This window comes from Lynx rufus, unplaced genomic scaffold, assembly GCF_022079265.1.
Source record: "Lynx rufus isolate CCGP_SWC_20201006 ecotype Redwood Valley unplaced genomic scaffold, mLynRuf1.p SCAF_2, whole genome shotgun sequence".
Classification (NCBI taxonomy): domain Eukaryota; kingdom Metazoa; phylum Chordata; class Mammalia; order Carnivora; family Felidae; genus Lynx; species Lynx rufus.
The window spans coordinates 137,125,699-137,149,831 of NW_025814834.1; the positions used below are offsets into that span (position 1 = coordinate 137,125,699).

The window sequence follows — 24,133 nt, forward strand, 5'->3', positions numbered from 1 at the left end:
AGAGACTTATGCCTCTATTGCAATATTAATTATTCAGTATTCATTGCAGCGTTATTCACGATACCAAAAGGTGGAAAAAACTTGAGTGTCCATCAATACATTAATGGCTACAATGTTATACACACACACACACACACACACACACACACATATATACATACAATGAAATATTATCTGGTCATACAAAGGAATAAAGTTCTGGGGTGCCTAGGTGGCTCACATGGTTAAGTATCTGACTCTTGATTTTGGCTCAAGTCATGATCTCACAGATTGTGTGATTGAGCCCTGCGTGGGACTCTGCGCTGATAGCATGGAGCCTGTTTGGGATTCTCTCTCTCCCTCTCTCTCTGCCCCTCCCCCATCTGCCCTCACTGGTGCATGTTGTGTGCATGTCTCTCTCTCTCTCTCTCAAAATAAACATTAAAAAAAAGAAATAAAGTTCTGATACATGTTACAACATGGATTAAACTTGAAAACATTGTCTAAAATAAGCCAGACATAAAAGGAGAAATATTGCATGATTCTACTTAGATGGAATATCTATAACAGGCCAATTCATAGAGAGAGAAAGTAGAATAGAGGTTTCCAAGTACTGAAGATAAAGGGGAATGGGAATTATTATTTAATGGTTACAGAGTTTCTATTTGGTGTGAATGAAGTTTTGGAAATAGTGCTAGTGGTTGCACAACATTGTGAATATAATTAATGCCACTGAATTATACTTAAAAGTGGTTAAAGTTGCAAATTTTATGATATATATGTGTGTAAAAATATATTGTACTACAATTTCAAAGAATAATGCAATATACCCCAAAACACAGAATTTTATACTTCAAAACCTGTGAATTATATGGTATATGAATTATATCTCAATAAAGTTGTTTTTTTCTTAAAATGTATCAGTCACCACTAGACTAACTAATGCAACAAATAATATAAAAAGGCTTGACTTTAGTAAAAAATTGTGACTTCTCTAAATTTCTAAAAGTTACAGAACTATATAGAATTTACTTATTCTCAAATTATTATAAATGCAAGAAGCTATATTTCATATTTACAGCATTAACTGGAAGACATGAATCATGATATAGATCAGAATAAAATGTCTTCGTAACTAGACTAAAATTGTCTTAAGAAAATGAAAAATATTGAAATGTCTGTAATAGTAGGACATTAGATAAGGCAATAGTGTTCAAATGTGTAGTTAACAATATACATATATGTGTATATATATATATATGTATATGTATACATATGAATGTATGTATGTATATATATATATATATATATATATCATATGTAAATAACACCAAAATAATCAAGTAAATTGCAATGACTTGAGAACAGAAAACCAAAAAACTTACTGCTATCTTTGTAGACTAATAAAATGCAGGCCATTATTTTCAAAAGTTCAGCAACAACCACTGCTGTAGAAGATAGATAACGAGGTCCCTCTTCTTTTAAAGTCCTAGAATAACGCATCGTTAGAACCAAACTGGTAGTCTGAAAGACCAAAATTCCCAAGGAAAGGTATTTTAGGTTGGCGGACATTGTTTTATCTTCATTTGCCTGAAAAACAAAATAATTAGGGCAAATAAACAAAATTAGAAAATACAGAAACATTTATTAAAAATCATTATGAGACTTCTGGTTCCAGACAAGAATGGGTAAGTGCATTCCACCCTTTTCTTCCTGCTAATCATAACTATAAACCCTGGACCAAAGACAAAAAGTAAGTACCCTGTCTAAAGACTCAGGAAGGTGAAGAAAATAAGACAAACTGGCTAGCGACCCCAGATCTTTTTTTTTTTAATTTCTAAAAAATTTTTTAAGTTTATTTATTTATTTTGAGAGAGACAGAGAGAGAACACAAACAGGGGAGGGGCAGAGAGAGAGGAGGACAGAGAATCCAAAGCAGGCTCTGTGCTGAAAGCAGAGAACCTGATGTGGGGCTTGAACTCATGAACCATGAGATCATGACCTAAGCTGAAGTCAGACACTTAACTGACTGAGGTTGGAGAGGCTAAATTATGATCAGGCAAAAACAATTACATAAGAATTATTTCTAGAATGAAAGAAGGACATTCCATAATGATAAAAGAGTCAATACATCAGTAAGATATAGACAGTTATAAATGAATATGTGCCTAATAACATAGCTTCAAAACACATGGGACAAAAACTAACATATTAAAAAACAACAACAGGTAAAGCCATAAGACATAATGTGAGGTCTTAACCTACTTTTTTCAGTAATTAATAGAATACACACACATGCACACCAAAACCCGCCAGTAAGAATACAGAAGATCTGAACAACGGTATCAACCACCATAACTCTTGCAAACATGGAGATGCTCCACCAAGAGCCTCTTTTGAGGAAGAACTTAATGCAGTATGTGTGGTCAGTTCACTTCTCCTCCACTTACCATTTGCTTCCAAATGATGTAAAGATTCAGTGCAATTCCAAGCAAAATCCCTATAGGTTTTTGGTAGAAACTGACAAGCTGATTTAAAAATTTATATGGAGGGGCACCTGGGTGGCTCAGTGGGTTGAGTGTCCAGCTCTTTGATTTCAGCACAGATCATGTTCTCACAGATCTCACAGTTTGTAAGATCGAGCCCCATGTCAGGTTCTGCACTGGCAGCATGGAGCCTGCATGGGATTCTCTCTCTCCCTCTCTGTCTACCCTTCCCCCACTCATGAGCACTCTCTCTCAAAATAAATAAACTTTAAAAATAAAATTTCCGTGGAAATACAAAGGACTTAGACAACCAAAACAATTTTGAAAAGAAAAAATAAAGAAGTTAAACTGAAAGTCCACACTTTCTATAAAGCTCTAATAATTAAAACTGGTATTGACACAGGACAGAAGTACAGATCAACGGAACAGAATATAGTCCAGAAGTTAAGTCCATACATATTTGGTCAAATGACCTTGACAATGGTAACAAAAACAAATAATTCTAGAACAAGACAACTGTATTCTTTTTATTTTTTAAAAATGTTTATTTATTTTGAGAGAGAGAGTTCATGTGCATGTACCTGAGAGGGAGAGAATCCTAAGCAGGCTCCACATTGTCAGCACAGAGCCCTACATGGGGTTTGATCCCATGAAAGGTGAGATCATGACCTGAACTAATATCAAGAGTCAGACACTCAACCAACTGAGCCATCCAGGAGCTCCATTTTTAAGTGAATCTCTATCCTTATTTATCTCACACCAAATATTTAACTAGAAATGAATCACAGACGTGTCATAAAAGCTAAAGCTATAAATATTCAAGAAGAAAACAAGAGAAAAATGTAGACACTTAGGAATATGCAAATATTTCTTAGATACAAAAAACACAAACCATAAAAGAAAAATAGGGATAAATTGGATATCATTAATTTAAAACTGTTCCTCCAAAGATACTATAAAAATAAAGGCAAACCACATGATGGGAGAAAATATTCTCAATACATCTATCTGACAATGGCTTTGTGTCCAGAATATATACAAAACTCTTACAACACAGTAAGTACAAGACAACCCATGAGCAAAAGATTTGAATAGACATTTCATCAAAAAAGATGAATGAATGGCTAATAGGCACATGAAAAGATGTTCAACATCACAGTCATTACAGAAATACAAATTAAAACCACAATGAGATACCATTATGTACCTACTAGAATGGCAAAAATTTTTAAATTGATGCTACCAAGCAATGGAGTGGGTTTAGAGCAGAGGTCTTACATTGCTAGTGGGACTATTAAGTGATACAACCACTTTGAATAACACTTTGGTAGTTGATTTTAAAAAATAATAATCTTTTCAAATGACCTAGAAATTCCACTCTTAGGTATACTCAAGAGATCTGAAAACATTTATCGATAATGCTCGTATATAATTATTCATGTGAATTTCATTTATAACATTCAAAAACTGTAAATAACCCAAATGCCCATTAACAGGTGAATTACTAAACATACTGTGGTACATCCATGATGGAATACTACTTAGCAATAAAAAGAAATGAAATACTGATGTATGGTAAAACATCAATGAATCTTAAAAAGAAATTAAACAAAAAAGTTTATAGACAAAACTGTATACACTATATGATCCATTTTTATGAAATTCTAAAAAGGGCAAAAGTAATTTGCAGTGACAGATGCAGACTGTGGCCAGGGGTTGAGGTTGGAGGTTGACTGCAAAGGGATAGCAAGGAATTGTTGGTGATAATGGAAATATTCTGTATCTTGATTGTGTGATGATTATACAATTCTATTCACTTATTGTAACTCACTGAACTGTACATTTAAAAAGGATACATCTTATTGTAATTCACAAATCAACAAAGTTGATCAAAGATTGAGGATAGGGGTGCCTCCGTGGCTCAGTTGGTTATGCATCTGACTCTTGATTTTGGCTCAGGTCATGATCTCACAGTCTGTGAGTTTGAGCCCCAAAGTGGGCTCTGTGCTGGCAGTGCAGAACCTCCTTGGGATTCTCTCTCTCTGCCCCTCCCCCATTCGTGTTCGTGCACTTGCTCTCTAAATAAATAAATAAATAAATAAATAACCTTAAAAAAAAAAAAGATTGAGGATGTACTAAGTAGTAGCATTCCTCAACAGGCTTTCCTCATACTTTGATTTTGGCTCTAATTCCTTTGGATTAATACCAATGATGTTCTGTTAGTCTATTCTTCAGGCCAATTCTATCCTTTCCATGATTCCATCTTCCATCCTAAGTTTTGTTAATATGAACACTTTTTATTATATATTTCTTTATAGCTCTCACAACCAAGTCACCCTTTATGGCTCTAGTTATATGATCCACTATCTTTCCTCACCTCATAATCATTAAAATAGCAATATAATATATTCAAATAGATCCAATAGTCATTATTTGGTGCCTATAGTAGGCCAAGTACCATGGTAACAGAGAGAGCCTATCCTTGAAGGAACAAAGTCTAGCTTATTAAATTTAGCAATTCCTATCTCAAATTGAATATGCTCCAAATCCAAACAATGTAGCACCATAAATACGAGGATAAAATTTTCAATAGTGAAAAAAAAATGATTGAAAAAAATTACCTTAAGTACTTTATATGAATATCAGAGAGAAAATTTGAATAATATATCTCTTTTTGTCATATATAAATAAGAGCATCAAACCTAGAGGAAAGAATACATAGATTTATGTATTAACCATCTCACTTTTGTAAATCTGCATTAGCAAGAGTCCTAATGTGAAATGAAATTACGGCATTTTAGAGATAGAAGATGCTTTAGAAATCATCTAGTACAAATCTCTTCATTTTAAACTGAAGAAAATAGTGAACAGAGAAGTTAGATGACTTGCTCAAGGTCATATAATTACTAATTGAAAATATTAAGTTATATAGTTAAATACCAGGTTCCCTAGCTCTCACTATGTGTTACTGTAGAATTCCAGAGGACATCTGATGGACTTTATCTCTGTGTGGAAGCAGTGCAAGTTCCCAGCAATCTACATTTGGCATAGGCATCTGATTCTCCTGGAAAATCTATTCAAGGAAGTCTTTGTTTATTGTGCAACTAAGATCGTAAAAATGTACCTGTTACAACAGCAGTGCCCTACTTTCTTTTCAAATGAATTTTAAAGGTCAGATTCTAAGCCAGGATGTACTATCTTTACTATTTTGCTTTTCCATTTCCAAACATGTACAACATCAATACATTTGCCTTGATAATTCAGATCTTAATTATTAATACAGTTACAATGTATTTTTTTAAGTATGTGAGATAATAGAAAAAATATATATTGGTATCTGCCCCTAGCTCTTGACACAGGGTTCCTGAAACCCTTGTAATTTCCTTAGTGATAAGAGCACTAGGAGCATCTTTTGTTCTAACGTTTGGTCTTTGGCCCTGGTTCCTGACACAGGGTTCCTGGAACCCTTGTCATTTCCTGGGTGATCAACTGATCATGCCTATGTAACAAAAACTCCATAAAAATTCCAGTAGTATGAAGTTCAGAGAGCTTTCAGGATAACAAGCTATACACAGCATGAGGATGACACATCCCAACTCCACAGGGACAGAAGCTCTTGCACTCAGGGCCCTCTGAAACCTGGTACTTATGTATCTCTTCATCTAATTGTTCATCTGTATCCTTTATCATATCCTTTAATAAACTGATACAGGAAGTGTTTCTCTGAGTTCTATGAGCCACTCTAGCAAGTTAATCCAAGTTGAGGAGGGGATGGTGGGAACCTCCAATTTGTAGCCAAATTAGAGTTATGGGTAATCTGGTGACCTACTTACTACTTGCGACTGGCATCTGAACTAGGGTGGGAGCAGTCTTATGGGACTGAAACGCCAATCCATAGGATCTGACACTATCTGCAGGTAGATAGTGTCAGAATACAAGTTAAATTGTAGGATACCCAGCTGGTGTCACAGAGAATGGCTTGCGGTGAGGAAACCACATCTCCTCCCCAACATTTGATGACCAAAAATGTCAGAAGTGAAGTGTTCTGGAGAAGGAGGAAAGGAGACACACAGCAGGAAAAAACTGGATTGTTTTTCTAATACAAACTTGAAAAGTAAAATATATACAAATGATTATTGGTACTAGATCAACAGTAAAGAATTGCAATTTAATTTATAATTCTGCCTAAGGAATGTATAAACTCAAAATGGAAAAAAATACGAGTATTTCTAAGATTATACAAATACATAGGTTGGTTTTGGAGTACAATACAGGTAAAACTAAATATTTTCATTTAATGCAAACCATAAATTCACAGCAAATTCATAAATAAGAAATCTACCAAAATGAAGATTATGTTCCACTTCTATTAATTTATAAGATTAATACTGTTTCTTCATTTTAAAGTGTACAACAGTTTCTCATTATTATTGAACACAACCTCTAAACAATCTTATATTTAAGATTTAATTTTACTCCTCCCTACATTTTCTTCTCTTGCCACCTAATTCCCCTTTTTTTTTATCCTTTCAGGAATTGCTAATCCTCTGGTTTCCATATTATTGTTTCATTAAAATTTCCTATCTAAGAAATTTGCATACCAATAATCAACAAGGAACTGTGCTAAGTTCTCTCACAAATGTAGCTTTATTCAATTCACTGTCAAAGCCTTATGAACTAGTCAACAAATGGCTACCCACATTTTTTAAGGTCTCTAGTTACTAAGCTCCCTGAACTCACTGGGGGTTCAGTGAGGCTCTCAGATTTATAGCAGGATCAGAAGAGTAAGAATGCTTAGATGTTCCACTTTCACCTTTAACAGCTAAGACCTGAAAAATGCACTCTTTTTGATTACTAAAGTAAATGACACTATTTCATTCTGATGGCTTTGTTTTGGCTTCTTCTGTTTTTTGAAAATAGCATTTAATACTTTTAATTATTTTAAAAAGCCAGTATATTCTTTTAAAAATGTTGAAACTGGGAAGGCTGGGTGGTCCAGTCAGTTGAGCCTCTGACTCTTGATTATGGCTCAGGTCACAAGCCCTGCGTCAGGCTCCACACTGAATGTGGAGCCTGCTTGGGATATTCTCTCTCTCTCTCTCTCTCTCTCTCTCTCTCTCTCTCTCTCTCTCTCCTTCTCTCTGCCCCTCAATCCTGCTCATGCTCTCTCTCTAAAATAAACAAATGAACAAATAAAATATTAAAAATAAGAAAAATGTAGAAAACTTAATTAGTAAAAACTTCAACCATCATCAATTACCCAAAAACATCTATATCTGGTATAGATTCTGTCAATAATTTCTATTTCAGTTTTTTGGAAAACCCTAAACCCCAGGACTTTAGTAGCAAAGGTGAAATAAAGCACCTAGACCATTTCATATTTCCACTTAAAAGTATTCTAACAACCTTTTGGGCTTCTTTATTACATGGAAAATAAAGTCTTATAATCACAAAGTTCCACCTTTTCCTTTCCTTTCTTGAAGGAAAAAAATGGAATGTTAAAATTCAATAAAGTACCAAGAACAGGGCACCTGGGTGGCTCAAATGGTTAAGCATCTGGCTTTGGCTCAGGTAATGAACTTGAAGTTTGTGAGTTCGAGCCCTGTGTCAGGCTCTGTGCTGACAGCTCACAGCCTAGAGCCTGTTTTGGATTCTGTGTCTCCCTCTTTCTCTCTACCCCTCCCCTCCTCATGCTCTCTCTCTATCAAAAATAAATAAACATTAAAAATAAATTTTTAAAAACAAAAGTACCAAGAACATAACATCTATGATTACATCACCCAGAACTGATAAGTCTCAATCTTGTCACATTTGTTTATCTTCCCTTTTGTAAAGGAATAACATTACGATTAAAGTGATTAAAGTCAAAGTCCCCCAATAAGCCACAACTCTAAATCCCATTCCTTTCCCCCTCCTCAGTAGGAACCTATTATGAGTTTAGAGTATATATTTCTAGTCTACTATTAAAAATTCTTTATACATATATAGATATAATAAGCCATAAGTACTTTAATATATATACATAACAACAAACTGCATACTTTATTCAGCATTTTCCTTACTTTATTCAGCATCTGATACACAGACCTAGCTCATTGCTTTTAACAACTCCAATGTTCCATCAAATGAGTAGATCTTTTATTTACCCATTTTCCTACTGATAAACATTTAGCATTCTTTTCCTTTTAAAAATTTAAATTTAGGGGTACCTGGGTGGCTCACCCGGTTGAGCATCCAACTTTGGGTCGGGTCATGATCTCAAGGCTCCTGAGTTTGACCCCTGTGCGTCAGGCTCTGTGCTGACAGCTCAGAGCCTGGAGCCTGCTTTGGATTCTGTGTCTCCTTCTCTCTCTGCCCCGCACCCACTTGCGCTTGCAAGCGCGCGCGCTCTCTCTTTCTCTCTCTTGAAAAGAAATTAAAAAAAATAAATTTATAAATTTTCTTAAAATTGTTAAAGTTGTTTCTAAACATTATATAAGCCACAAGAATTTTAAGCTCTTTTTCTAAAATTTAACATTTTATATGAGTTTTCAAGTCTCTTCCAGTTTTAACACACATAAACACACAATTCTGTTAATCTAATTTCAATTTTTTCATCTAAAACTTTTGCCTGAATTTTTCTTTTTATTTTATTATTTTGTTTCACTTTAGAGAGAGAGTGTGTGTGTGCACGAACAGGAGAGAGGAGCAGAGGGAGAGAGAAAGAGAGAGAGAACCTTAAGCAGGCTCCACACTCAGAGCAGATCCTCATGTGGGGCTCAATCCCATGACCCTAGGATCATGACCTGAGCCAAAATCAAGAGTCAGATGCTAAATCTACTGAGCCAGCTAGGCTCCCCTGACTGAATTTTTAAATTATAAACTTTGAGTGTATATAGTAATATATAACACATATAATAATGAACTATTGTACAATTATTTGTTTATTGTATTAAATAACAACAATATATAAATGCAATCTTTGTGTATGTGTGATTTGATACACCAATCATACTGCCAATACTGGTTTTTTTTAATGTTTTATTTATTTTGAGAGAGAGAGAGAGAGAGAGAGTATGCACATGTGAATGCACCCATAAGTAGAGGGAAGGGCAGGGACAGAGGAGAGAGAGAATTCCAAGCAGGCTCCACTCTTTCAGCACAGAGCCCAACGTGGGGCTCAATGCCACAAACCATGAGATCATGACCTAAGCTGAAATCAAGAGTCAAACACTCAACCAACTGAGCCACCTAGGTACCCCACACTGCTAGTACTTCTAAAAGTCCTTTGCAGAAATTGAAGAAGACACAAAGAAATGGAAAAAAAAAACCAAAAAACACATTCCATGCTCATGGATTGGAAGAATAAATATCGTTAAAATGTCAATACTACCCAAAGCAATCTACACTTTCAAGGCAATCCCAATCAAAATTGCACAGGCATTCTTTTCAAAGCTAGAGCAATCCTAAAATTTGTATGGAACCACAAAAGACCCCAAATATCCAAAGTAATATTGAAAAAGAAAACAAAAGTGGGAGGTATCACAATCCCAGACTTTAGCCTCTACTACAAAGCTGTAACCATCAAGACAGTATGGTATTGGCACAAAAACAGACACAAAGACCAATGGAATAGAATAGAGAACCCAGAATTGAACCCAAAATGTATGGCCAACTAATCTTTGACAAAGCAGGAAAGAGCATCCAATGGAAAAAAGACAGTCTCTTTAACAAATGGTGCTGGGAGAACTGGACAGGAACATGCAGAAGAATGAAACTAGACCACTTTCTTATACCATACACAAAAATAAACTCAAAATGGATGAAAGACCTAAATGTGAGACAGGAAACCATCAAAACCCTAGAGGAGAAAACAGGCAACAACCTCTTTGACCTCGGCCACAGAAATTTCTTGCTCGACACATCTCCAAAGGCAAGGGAATTAAAAGCAAAAATGAACTATTAGGACCTCATCAAGAGTAAAAGCTTCTGCACTGCAAAGGAAAAAATCAACAAGACTAAAAGGCAACCGACAGAATGGGAAAAGATATTTGCAAATGACATATCGAATAAAAGGTTAGTACCCAAAATCTATAAAGAACTTACCAAACTCAACACCTGAAATACAAATAATGCAGTGAAGAAATGGGCAGAAGACATGAATAGATACTTTTCCAAAGAAGACATCCAGATGGCCAACCGACACATGAAGAGATGCTCAATGTCACTCATGATCAGGGAAATACAAATCAAAACCACACCGAGATACCACCTCATACCTGTCAGAATGGCTAAAATGAACAACACAGGAAACTACGGATGCTGGCGAGGATGTGGAGAAACGGGAACCCTCTTGCACTGCTGGTGGGAATGCAAACTGGTGCAGCCGCTCTGGAAAAGTGTGGAGGTTCCTCAAAAAATTAAAAATAGAACCACCCTATGACCCAGCAATAGCACTACTAGATTTATTCAAGGGATACAGGAGTGCTGATGCACAGGGGCACATGTATCCCAATTTTTATAGCAGAGCTTTCAACAACAGCCAGATTATGGAAAGAGCCCAAATGTCCATCAACTGATGAATGGATAAAGAAGATGTGGTTTACATACACAACAGAATACTACTTGGCAATGAGAAAGAATGAAATCATGCCATTTGCAGCAACGTGGATGGAACTGGAAGGTATTATGGTAAGTGAAATAAGTTAGAGAAAGACAGATATCATATGTTTAACTTATATGTGGAACTTGAGAAACCTAACAGAAGACCATGGGGGAAGGGAAGGGGGAAAAAAGTTACAGAGAGGGAGGGAGGCAAACCACAAGAGACTCTTAAATACAGAGAACAAACTGAGGGTTGATGGGAGGGTTGGGGAAGGGGGGAAATGGGTGATGGGCATTGAGGAGGGCACTTGTTGGGATGAGCACTGGGTGTTGTATGTAAGTGATGAACCATGGGAATTTACCGCCAAAACCAAAAGCACACTGTACACACTGTATGTTAGCCAATTTGACAGTAAATTACATTTAAAAAAATAATAATAAAATAAAAGTCCTTTGCACAAGGGATATTTCAGGGTTTGGTTAGTCACTCTAATAGAACTTGCACTTGCTTTCCAATCACTGTTTTTCCTCTGAATTGTTATAAATTTGGTATTTATAAAGTTAGTTTTATTTTTATTTATTCATTTATTTATTTATTTTGTTTTCTTATTTTTTATTATTTTTTTTAAGTTTACTTATTTATTTTGAGAGAGAGGGAGAGCACGAGCAGGCAAAGGACAAAGAGAGAAAGGAAGAGAGAATCTGAAGCAGGTTCCACACAGTCAATGCAGAGCCTGATGCAGGGCTCAAACTCACAAGCGATGAGATCATTACCTTAGCCAAAATTAAGAGCTGGACACTTAACTGACAGAGCCATCCAGGCACTCCTAGTTTTATTATTTTTAAATACCATTTTATAACATATGTACAACATAACTTCATTCACTGCAACTTGATGAGTTTGGATGATGGCTTAATTAAAATATTTTTGCACTTTGTACAAAAAAATATTAGTAAGCCTCTTTAGAGTTCAAAGAGGTTCTTGGTAGTTATTTATTTTTTATTTTGAGAGTGAGAGTGCAAGTAGGGGAGAGGAACAGAGGGTGAGAATCTTAAGCAGGCTCTATGCTTAGCCAGGGAGCCTGAAGGTAGGGGGGACTAGACACTGGGCTCCGTCCTATGACCCTGGGATCTTGACCTGAGTCAAAATCAAGACACTCAGACTGAGCCACCCAGGTGCCCCAAGAACAAAAAGGTTTTACAAACACACTAGAAGGTACAAATTAAGTACATCTGATATGCTAATTAGATGTCTTTAATTTTCTTTAAAATAGCTTCCAAAGATCCTTGCTTTATAATGCATTGTCAGCCAATTCTGAATTAAAGGCTTACATTTTTTAAACAACACACATTACATGAAGTATCATTAATGTACACTTCTGCTACCACCTCTACCTCCAAATTAGTCAGGATTAGTGAGAAATTAGTTGTATAAACCATCATTAATTACATTAGATATGCATTAACTAAGTTTTGAAATCTTCAAAACGTTATATACCAATAATCTCTACTCATCTTTTCAGACTTAGATAAGGCCTTGTGTGTAAATCTGAAAATCAGTCTGGCTACAGACTTATTCCATAAGCTTACTATGTATATGTATAATCTTTAGGTCTGTATATGAAGCTCATTGTTTCTACTGCAACAATAATATCTGGGAGCCCCTGGGTGGCTGAGGTGATTGACTCTTGATTTTGGCTCAGGTCATGATCTCACAGTTTTGGGATTGAGCCCCGTGCTGGACTCCATGCTGATAGCGTGCAGCCTGCTTGGGATTTTCTCTCCCTCGCTCTCTGCCCCTTCCTCACTTGCATGCAGGCACAATCTGTCTCAAAATAAATAAACATTTAAAATAATAATAATAATAATCATATTGGTATTTTGCTGATGCATCTCCAGCTACTAAAAGTCCTAAGAGACCAAATGTTTAGTCAGTATTTTTAAACTGTAATAAAATTTACATAGATTTTTATACAGACAACTAAGTACCTAAGAAATTCTGCACATCAATTTTCCTTCTATTGTAAAAATAAAAGACTAAATTTCTTAACTTATGGTTTTTAGAGTAAGCTATATTTACATTTTCTAAACAGTAGTTCTGAAATACACTCCCTGAGTACAATATAATAATCTACTAGCTGTTAATGACATAATACAGTACATATGAAAACACACAAATTACAAAGTGACAGGAAAATATAAGTTCATATTATATTCTAGTCAGAAATATCTATTGGTAAAAACAGATCTTTTAAGATTTTCCCAAGTGTGAACAGAAAAAGTAAATACATATAGAAATACTGACCTCAGTTGCAACTTTTTGTCCATTATCCTCCATGATGCCAAACTTTAAAACTGCAACCTATAACTGTATGCTAAATAATGACAAATAAAATTTATCACAACTGCCTCTACTTCTGACACTGGCATCTATATATCTTCCTTTCAAATTACCTCAAACGTTGCTACTGCATTCCCTAAAAGTAGCAACAATATGTCATGCTTGAAATCCATAATAATCCTGTGGAAAATCCAAAAGCTTTCTTTTTTTATTAAAGTGAAAGAAAAATGAACTGAAGATAATTTACATTATCGGTATAATCAATTTTGTTTCTATGATAGAAATAGTAACTTCCACTAAATTAGTTCACTTTTAAGTGCTTAAGGAAAAGCACAATCCTGCTCAGTAACACTTAACAACCAACTCTTTACTATCTAAAGTTCCTATTACAATCTAAGTAAAACAACTTTTCATTGTTTCTCCTTCCCTTTCTTCCTCAACGTGTCAAATGTCTGTTTACCTAAGGCAATATCACCTATATATAAATAATAGTACTGTCAATTTTTAACTTGTTCTTTCAGGACTACAGAATTTCCATTCTTACATTCAGTAAAATCAATAGTACTCAAATATTTCTTCAATTATACAAATATAAAACGTATTTGCATTCTAATTTTTAGATTTAAAATTGTTCAGTATTATTTATTCTATTCTTTATATAATATCAGTCATTTGGAAAACAGTATAGCTCTAAGATCCCCTTTGAGGGGCAACTGGGTCATGATCTCATGGGTCATGGGATCAAGCCCCACGTTGGGCTCCATGCTGAGCGTGGAGCCTGCTTAAGATTCTCTCTCCCTCTGCCCCTCTCCCCCACTCCACTTACACACACCCGCTCTCCCAAATTTAAAAAAAAAAAAAAAAAAGAGGGGCGCCTGGGTGGCTCAGTCAGTTGGGTGTCCGACTTTGGCTCAGGTCATGATCTCGTGGTTCGTGGGTTTGAGCCCCACATTGGGCTCTCTGCTGTTAGCGTAGAGCCTGCTTCAGATCCTCTGTCCCCCTCTCTCTCTGCCCCTCTCCCACGCATGCACGTGCTCTCTCTCTCAAAAATAAACATTATAACTTAAAGAAAAAAAGAAATAGTATAAGTATGTAAACTGCTATAACCTAAGGTGCTAGAGAAAAATATCATAGGAAAATTATGATACCTTATGTCAACTTTGTTAAACTCATAAACTCAAACAGTCCCTTACTCTGTATGGTGCTAGGTTAGAACTGGCTAAACACAAAGTCCGCACAAAACTAGGAAGACAAGAGTGATGCAAGAGCCATTACACTCAGAAAATTTTCAGGATTACATGTGGTAAAACAGAAACAGAGAAACAGATTCCAGTTATCTTCACTCTTCCCTGCACTGGGTCAGCTCTTCCTCACAACTGCTGATCCTACTGCATAAGAGTGGACTCAGGCTCTCCACCAGACTCTTGACTGTGGACAGTGAAAGACAGCTACAAAGAGAGGATAGCTTTCTCTACACTCTCCCACCAGCTCCATTACATGATCCTATTCTGGCTACAGGACATGCTTTCCTTCCTAGATGGTTTTGAAAGCTCTGACTTGAATATACACACTAGTCTTTCAGGAAGGCTGCTTAGTGACTTCTCAGTAATCCTTCACCACTCTCTTTTTTGACCGTGACTTCCCCTGCTTCTCTCACAGTTGTCACAGGTCTTATTCCTATCATAAATCCCTTATTCTATAATAGTGAAGGGTTCTGTTTCTCTATTGAACACTGATACAGTTTTTGGTACCAAATGTGGTTTCTAGGGTAACAGAACTACAGTGATAGTAATTTGGAATCACTTTTCTGACCTGACTAGATTTAAGGCCATTAATGATCCTATTACCAGTGGTAAGGAGCCACTGGTAGTTCATCATGTTAAGGCAGAAATTAAATTATTCCCTGTAGGGGCACCTGGGTGCCTCAGTTGGTTAAGTGTCTGACTCTGGATTTCAGCTCAAGTCGTGATCTCACGATCGTGGAGCCCCACGTCAAGGCCTCACTGAGTGTGGAGCCTGCTTGGGATTCTCTTTCTCCCCCTCTCTCTGCTCTTTCCCCACCAGTGTGTGCACGGGTATTCTCTTTCTCTTTCAAAATAAATAAATAAACTTAAAAAAATTATCGTCTATAAATACCTATAATCAACATAAGGCTTTAGGTGATCAAGTAGTTGCTGCCACAAACATTTTACTGGAAATTGGCATCTAATGGTGTTCATTTGTTGTTTCCAAGGTAACTAGAAGACTTGGAGAAAAAAAAATAATGAACTTGAGACCCTAAATTCACAGACCATGGTTCAAGTAAGGTATCAGAAAGTTTCCATGACTGTCTTAAAACAACTTATCTCTTTTAGCTACAAAGTCAGTATTTCTGAAAAAGAAATCCAAAGTCTGATCCTGTCAAGGACTTGAAATAAAAAGCAAATTGACTTTACAACTTCATAGGGCCCCAGGATCCTACATTCTATATATTTTTACAATCTCTATATCCTAGCACATGTCCAGATATTAAAATACGTCTGAGGATTGTAGTAGGCTGAATAATGGCCCCCAAAGATAAAGGTCCTAATCCTTAGAACTTGTAAATGATACCTTATTTGGAAAAGGGGATTTTTAAAATGAAATTAAGTTAAGGATCTTGAGACAGGAAGATTATCCTGGATTAGCTAAATGAGCCCTAAATACAAGTGTCCTTATGAAAGACAGACAGAAAAGGAGAACACAAATACGTAAGAGGAGAAGGCAGTGTGAAGATGGATCCAGAGAGAGATTTGAAGATGCTGGCCTTGTCCATGAGTAATGCAGCCACAAACCAAGGAAGGAAACTGGGAGAAGAAAGGAATGGATACTTCCTTAGAGCCTCCAGAGTCTTTGATTACCAGCCTCTCTGATTATCGGCCTAATGATACTGATTTTGGAGTTCTGGCCTCCAGAATTCTGGGAGAATAGATTTCTCTTCATTTAAGCAACCAAGCTGGGATAATTTGTTACAGCAGCCACAGGAAATCAATACAACAATCTATATTTTAAATTTTTAATTGTTCTCCATTCTATGTCTACTTAGGCAGAAAGCATTTAAAATGTTTAGGAGGAAGACTGGTTAAAATTAAGCTTTCAGGGGCACCGGGGTGGCTCAGTCAGTTAAGCGTCATCTGACTGCAGCTGGGGTCATGACCTCGCAGGTCTGTGAGTTTGAGCCTCGTCTCAGGCTCTGTGCTAATGGCTCAGAGCCCGGAGCCTCCTTCAGATTCTGTGTCTCCCTCTCTCTCTGCCCCTTCCCCACTTACTCTCTGTCTCTCAAAATTGAATAAATGTTAAAAAAAAATTTTTTTAAGAAAATAAAATTAAGTTTTCAGTACTCAAACGAATAAATCAGTTACCAGGAAAACTGGTTTACATTGAAGAGTGCATACAACAGTTCCTCTCACACAGTTTGTGCTTAATAAATATTTTTAAAAATAAATGCCAGACTCAGGAAAAAAACCAAGGATACCAAATAAATAAGATATTACTCTAGTGATGTTCTGTCACGGAAAATTTGAAGCCCATCCACTTGGTTCACTGAACTAAATGGTTAATAACATTTCTATAGGGAAGGTAAGGACTTAACTAAATGTTACAAAGTAATTCTTCTACTAGTGCTTATTTTAGAAAACATCCATTTCTTTCTTATCTTAAAGGACATGAAAGACAAAGAATACACAGATCATCACATTTTTATTCATGTCTTAGTTTTTTATAACCTAAAATATTAATAGCAGATAATCAGATATAAACTAGAAAACAATTCCCAATCTAAAATTTTCTGTTCACACTAGACTATTTTCAAATTGACTCCTTTAAACATGATTTATTGTCCAGGGCGCCTGGGTGGCTCAGTCTGTTAAGCGTCTGACTTCAGTTCAGGTCACGATCTCAACAGTTTGTGAGTTCAAGCCCTGTGCGTCGGGCTCTGTGCTGACAGCTCAGAGCCTGGGGTCTGCTTTGGATTCTGTGTCTCCCTCTTTCTCTGCCCCTCCCCTGCTCACGTCTGTCTCTCTCTCAAAAATAAAAGTTTAAAAAAAATTTTAAAAATAAACATGATTTATTATCCAGTTACAGTTATACTACATGAGTCAGAACATGCCATCTAAAACATATCTATGTATATGCAGAAAACCAAACATAATATAATAATTCTATAAGTGTTATTACCCAAGCACTAACATTAATAACAAGGTTACAGCATTTTTCAAATGTTTAAGTATTAAAATGTACAAGGATAATCAAGAATGATGTTTAGCCATTTATTTAATTCAGCCTGAGGAAAAACCTGAAAGATCAGGGACCTTAAGATGTTTTTCTTTGCACCACTCACAAATGGTAAAAATTTTAGAAAAACATGTTTAAAATAATTTAACTGAAATTAGAACATATAGAATGAGCTGGTATTTATGGGTTTATAGTTTGACAGACTGTCAAGGACAAATTTTGTTTTTTTTAACTCTAGCTATTAACTGTGCTTGGGTATTTAAGGAAAGATTACCACCCTCCCCTAAGGACAAAATTCCACTATTAGAATTCAAATTCTGTGTAGTGGTGGTTTTTTTAACCACCGCCCTTTCTAAACAGGAAATTGCAACCACTCCCAGGTAAGCCTACAGTCTTAGGAGATTATGTATATATGGGTTCATACACGGATTATGAGTACATCTTGATTATGCTTATTCAATATTTACTGTTCAAGTCTCATGGCACTCTGCCTACTAACTGATGGGACAGCCTTCAGACTCTCACAGCTCTATCCTCCATATAGCCGACGTCTTAATAAACTGTAGACCTGATCACATTCCTTCTCTTTTTGTAAAATTTAACTAACTCCCTACCAATAGAAGATACAGTACAAACTCACATAACACAGCCCCTCACAAATCTGGCCCCAACCTAAATTCCCTGCCATAAACTATGACCTGTCTCAGACACTTTTCTTCGTGCATTCTCTGAACAAATATCCCTTTTTAAAAAACACTTTTCCTCTTCTTTACCTGTAGAACTTGTACATTTATAGGCCTTAAGATACAAGTCTACTCTCAGTGAAATTTTCCTAAGTTTCAAGAAGACTGAAGCCTTCCCTCTACTATATTCCAATGTAATTTTATACTTGTATTTTATAATACCACTTATAAATTTTATTAATCTAATTTGTTGACATATATGCACTTCTGTGTTTCATTTATCATTGTATATCTTGCATTTCCTTACCTGTGCCTATCACATACCAGGCGTTTACTCTGTATTGGATTTATAAAATAAGTAAACTCCACAATAAGTAAATTCTCAGAAGGTTAGAATGATCCTTGTGAATTAAGTCTCTCTGTATAATAAATAAAAGGTAGAGGCACCCATGCAGAAACTGGTTCTCATGAAATGTTTTCTAATAATTGTAACTTCACAAGAGATGTTAAATTAATAAAAGAACATTTACTGAGCACCCTACAGCTCATCAGATATTGCACTAGGTGCTTTACAGGCATCATCTCATTTAAATCTCATTTAATCTGGGGGCGCCTGGGTGGCTCAGTTGGTTAAGCGTCCCACTCTTGATTTCGGCTCAGGTTATGATCTCATGGTTTATGGGTTCGAGTCCCGCATCGGGCTCTGTGCTATGTGCAGCCTGTTTGGGCTGCCCCTCCCCTGCTCTCTCAAAAAATAAACTAAAAACAAAATAATTTAAAATAAATAAATAAATCTCATTTAATCTGTAAAAGGAGGAATCACTCATTTTATAGATTTAAAACTGTAGGTTCTGAGATATTAAGTATATAATTTGCCTTGCATAACATGTCAGAGCTCAAATACAAAGCAAGACTTCTTTCAAAGCTACCAATTCATGGCTTATGAGTTTTTGCAGTAAGTCTTTTGCATGGTCTTCACAGTGAAGGCTCAGTGTTTAAGGAAGTCTAAGTTTTAGAGGGACAGGCAGCATAGTAAATTAGAGTATGCCTCTGGACTCAGATTGCCTAATTTCACATTCTGTCCCCACCACTTGATAAATAAAGCAAACTATTTAACCTCTCTGTCCCTCCTCTCCTTCATGTATAATATGGAGGAAAAACAGTATGTACCCCACATGTGGCACAGTTATGAGGATTACAAGGTATCAATCAGATAAAATGGTTAAAATACAATGCTTTATTTGAATATTCATTGAATATCTTTATAAGATTTACTCATGTTAAAAAAATACTACTAGAAATGTTTAAAATTGGCTTTAAAGAATACATGAGTTTAGAAAAAACTTCACATCCAACTTTTACAGAAAAAGTAGGTAAAGCAGGTATAAAGTTGTATGTGGGCACTCTCTTAATAAAATGTGGTGTTTTTTTTGGTTTTTTTTTTTAGCATTTTAGCATTTTACCTGTTGTGACCTAAGAGTTTCTGCTTCATCTTAAGCTCTAATTTCTACTATATTACCTGATCCAGCATACTTTTTCAATCAAAACATTTATCTTCAGACAGCAACTGGTTCTTTGGGTTTTGAGTGGTATCTAAAAAATGATACACTAATAAGAATTCTGAGTAGCCAATAGATAGAGAAGCCGGGTAACATTCAAGCTTATAAAGTAAAAACTCTCATATTGTATACCAAACACTCTCAAATCTACATAGCAAAGACACTTAAAAATCCACTAAAAATATATAACCACAGCACTACACTCTTTCATTAAAGGAGACAAGTTGAATATACTTAGAATATGCTTGCTGTTTAGAGGGTCGAAATCTAATGTTACACTACCAATTCACATTGATCTGAACTTTAATAATAAATTCATACACATGAATAAAAATATTAACTGCTGGTTTGATAATATTCAAATGGAGATGTTCAATGACATTAGTAATTGTTGGTTTGATTTCAGTTACCCAGACAGATCATGAATTTACTCTTAATTTTTTTGTAGTTTCCTAAACATGCACAAAAATTCCACAGATTAATATCAAATAGAAAGTTCCTTCTCTAAAACTTTCAGAAGGAAAGAAGTTCAAAAGTTGTACTTCACAGCTACTGAATGATAAGATTGGGCTTTAACCAACTGAGTTGGTTCTAATGTTTATCCAGTCATGCATTCATCATATTGAGTTCCTACTGAGTGAAAGGCACATCTGAGGATACAAATTATACCCCAAAAATATGTCACTTTAGCATATTGGCTGTTTTCAGTTGTAGGTACTTAGAAAAAAGATTTTTTAATGTTTGTTCATTTATTTATTTTTGAGGCAGAGATTGAGAGTTGGGGAGAGGTGGAGAGAGAGAGACAGAGAATCCCAAGCAGGCTCTGCACTGACAGTGTTCCTGATGCAGGGCTCAAATCCATGAAACTGTGAGATTATGACCTGAGCAGAAATCAAGAGCCAGATGCTTAACTGACTGAGCCACCCAGGTGCCCCTGGGCATTTAACAATTTTTAACAGCAAAAGCAGGGGAGGCTTTCCCCAAACCTCCCTTATCTGCCTAAAAAAAAATCCTCTAAAAGGAACTCAGTTGTCATAAATCCCCTCCCCAAAGGAGTTTCATCAACCAGGGAGGATTGAGTCACTATAGGAGAGCAGATTAGAAATTAACACCACACCCAGATAAACCTTGTCACAAACTATCTTACCTCTAATCTGTTCTTCTAAGGGCCCATTCATCTTTCCTAAAAATCACTTACTCTCCCCTATGAAACCTACATGTCCCTTTTCTTTTCCCTCTTAAAATGGTATTTAATCCTGAATGCTAAAGCTATTTCTATGAGTTTCTAATTTTCCCTGAGTGTGTATGTATACCTTGTATACATGGAGAACACATGTTAATAAACTGTTTTTCTCCTGTTAATCTTTTATTGTAAGGGTCTTAGCTAGGAACTCAGAATATCAGAGGGAAAATTATTTTCCTCCCCTATATGTCCCCTGGTGGCAAAGGATGGGATTGCTGAGACACCCCGCTCACTCTAGAGCTTACAGATGGACCCCGGAAGAACTGGCAGAAGCCAGAAACGAACGGTAAGAAATCTTACAAAACCAGCTCTCCTTGATTTGTCAGTAATGCCCAGTCCAGAGAGGAAGGTAAAATTTCACTGTCCCTTCCTTTCCAAATTCAGATTAGCAGAAGAAAAACACTTGTAAATATTAGTTCTCTGAATTAACAGTCTTGGGAATTTGGTTTGGGGTACCCATTGGTTACTGATCCTTGTCTCCCAAGGTACAGCTATTACTTTCCTATTTGCCTCATTTTGTGCCCTGAGAATTTGGCTTGGCTTTCTGCTTGCCTGGGGCATGCTGGTTATTGGTTCTTGAGTGTGTAAGTGGCTCAACCATCAGGTTAGGAGCCAGAAGAATATGGAATAAGAATATAAGAATACAGAATATAGAATAGGAGCTGGACAGAAATGTGGGTCACATCCCATTGGAAACTAGCATCCTACTGACTATTGCCAGCTGTGGGGGGGGGGGGAGGGGGGAGGTAGGATGAGGTGGGGACGTGTTGTCTCTTTCTTTTGGCTATCTTTGGGAGTGGTTCTGGAGGGCTGCAACTTTTCTACCTTCTTTGGGGATGTCTCTTGCATTAAGTTATAAATGGTATTGGTTTTGGTTTTGAGTCACTTGATAGGTATACCCTTGGTTTAAAAAAAAAAGAAAAAAATTTATTTATTTTTAATTATTTTTAATGTTTATTTTTGAGAGAGAGTGAGAGACAGAGCATGAGCAGGAGAGGGGCACAGAGAGAGAGGACACAGAATCCAAAGCAGGCTCCAGGCTCCCAGATGTCAGCATGGAGCCCAAGGCAGGGCTCAAACCCACAAACCCTGAAATCATGATCTGAGCCAAAGTTGGATGCTCAGCTGACTGAGCCACCCAGGGATCCCAGGAAAAAAAAATTTTTTTTTTTTTAACGTTTATTTATTCCTGAGACAGAGCACGAACGGGGGAGGGGCAGAGAGAGAGGGAGACACAGAATCTGAAACAGGCTCCAGGCTCCGAGCTGTCAGCACAGAGCCCGACTAGGGGCTCGAACTCACGGACTGCGAGATCATGACCTGAGCTGAAGTCGGCCACTTAACCGACTGAGCCACCAGGCGCCCCTTGAAGGGATTTTTTTTAAAGGAGCTCTGGTCAAAAGTTAGTCTAACTGGAAGCTGATATTCAGAGCCTGATGGGAGTTTTTTGTTTTTTAAGGCCGCTCTTGTTCTATTTCATCCTGTTCCTCCCATGGGAACTTTACAGTCAACTGAAACCTCTTCTTGAACCCCTGCTGACCATATGCTCTGCCAACTCTGTCCACCTCCCTCTTGTTGGCATGATTTTGCTGAGGATAATCTGGAACTTCACTGGCTTCTTTGGGGAACCTAACATCTTCCCAAACTGGTTCCTCTAAGACCTCTCTCCCTTCCCATGGTTTCCGCTCCTCCTTCCTTTTTTCGCCACCTTCAGATCTTCCATTCAGTTCCCTGAATTCTTCAGGCCCCTACTTCCTCCATCCCTCTGTCCACCTGCAAGACTTCTCCCTTCCCACTTCAGCCCTCAGATGCCTACTGTTACTTGAACTTGAAGCAGCTGGAGTCAGAGACAACTACCCAGAAGCAACTACCTGATGCTGAAAAGGGAAATGGAGCTATTTGGAAACTGGGCAAATGAATAATCTTCAAAGTCTTCTCAACAAATATTGTAAAAAGCTTTAGCCATCTGAGCAGGTAACCTTATCTTCTTCCATCTGCCATAAACACAATTTGGATCCAACTGTTCTTTTACAAACTAGAGAGTTTTATATTATTGTACCTGACACATGGTACAATAATTTAAGAATTTAAAAGAAAAGCTGTAAGATCTCTATTTGTGTTTTTCTGTATGTTTTAGATGTGTGACATTTTTCTACCTTTGGATGGTCTTGCCAAAATTAATTTGTAAAAGAGCTCAATTTAACTGAATTAAAGAAAAAGAAGTGCTATATTAATTTAGTATTCTCTCAGAAATACAGAAACTAACTCAAATTTTAAGTTCACATGACTCAGTTAATCTTTGGCAAATAAGAATATTGTTGAATTAGTTCAAAAAAGCAAAAAAAAAAAAAAAAAAAAAAAAAAAAAAAACAACAACAAACTAGCCAAACAAAAAATGGATATATTTCCAGAGTTGTCAGCATTAAATATAATAGACATACAGCTTTTCTACCTGGGTTTACTAGTCAAATAAGCATATGTTATCTCTGTGTTACAAAATTGGTCAGCAGGAAAAGTAATTTAATAAGATGGCTAGTTGCCATCTCATGAAATTTTCATGAATAATTTAAACATATTTATTTAAAACAACCAAATTAAATAACTGTAAGTTTAATGTAAAAAAGTTTAAAAATATAAAAATTCATAAATGAACTTTTCAACAATTTTTTTTTTTAATATGTCTGCTTGAAAGTTTACCAAATATCTTTGGTAACTTACAGCCTTAGAGTTTTGCTAAGTGAAATGATGAATATTCACTGAATATGTATATCATCCCACATAAGGCAAAATGGTGAAACATTAATAACTGAATGTAAGTTAACCTACTTTTTGCCTCTTATTAAAAAGCAACCAGGAGTATTTGGGTCTGTTCGCAAACATGTTTTGTACCACGTTGAAAAACAATGAAAAAATTATACCATGAAGAAGCATATAGCTCTAGAAATGAGGAAATGAAGTATTCATAAATTTGCCAATGTACAGAATGTTGGTGTATGACAAACACTTCA

General features: G+C 36.2%; 1 protein-coding gene across 2 annotated transcripts in view; it reads right to left on the reverse strand.

The window, feature by feature from the left end:
- The window catches only part of SLC35A3 (solute carrier family 35 member A3), a 53,566-nt gene that overhangs the window by 23,608 nt on the left and 5,825 nt on the right, over positions 1–24,133 (reverse strand). Inside the window, exons 1-2 of one of the 2 annotated variants that reach the window (XM_047084183.1) lie at positions 5,087–5,146; positions 1,365–1,569 (exon numbers count right to left, since the gene is read on the reverse strand). In XM_047084183.1, the coding sequence (XP_046940139.1) occupies positions 1,365–1,551 (187 nt within the window). In that variant the 5' untranslated portion in view covers positions 1,552–1,569; positions 5,087–5,146. Of the gene's footprint in view, positions 1–1,364; positions 1,570–5,086; positions 5,147–24,133 lie in introns of those variants that run through there. The other variant, XM_047084184.1, reaches the window with a different exon arrangement.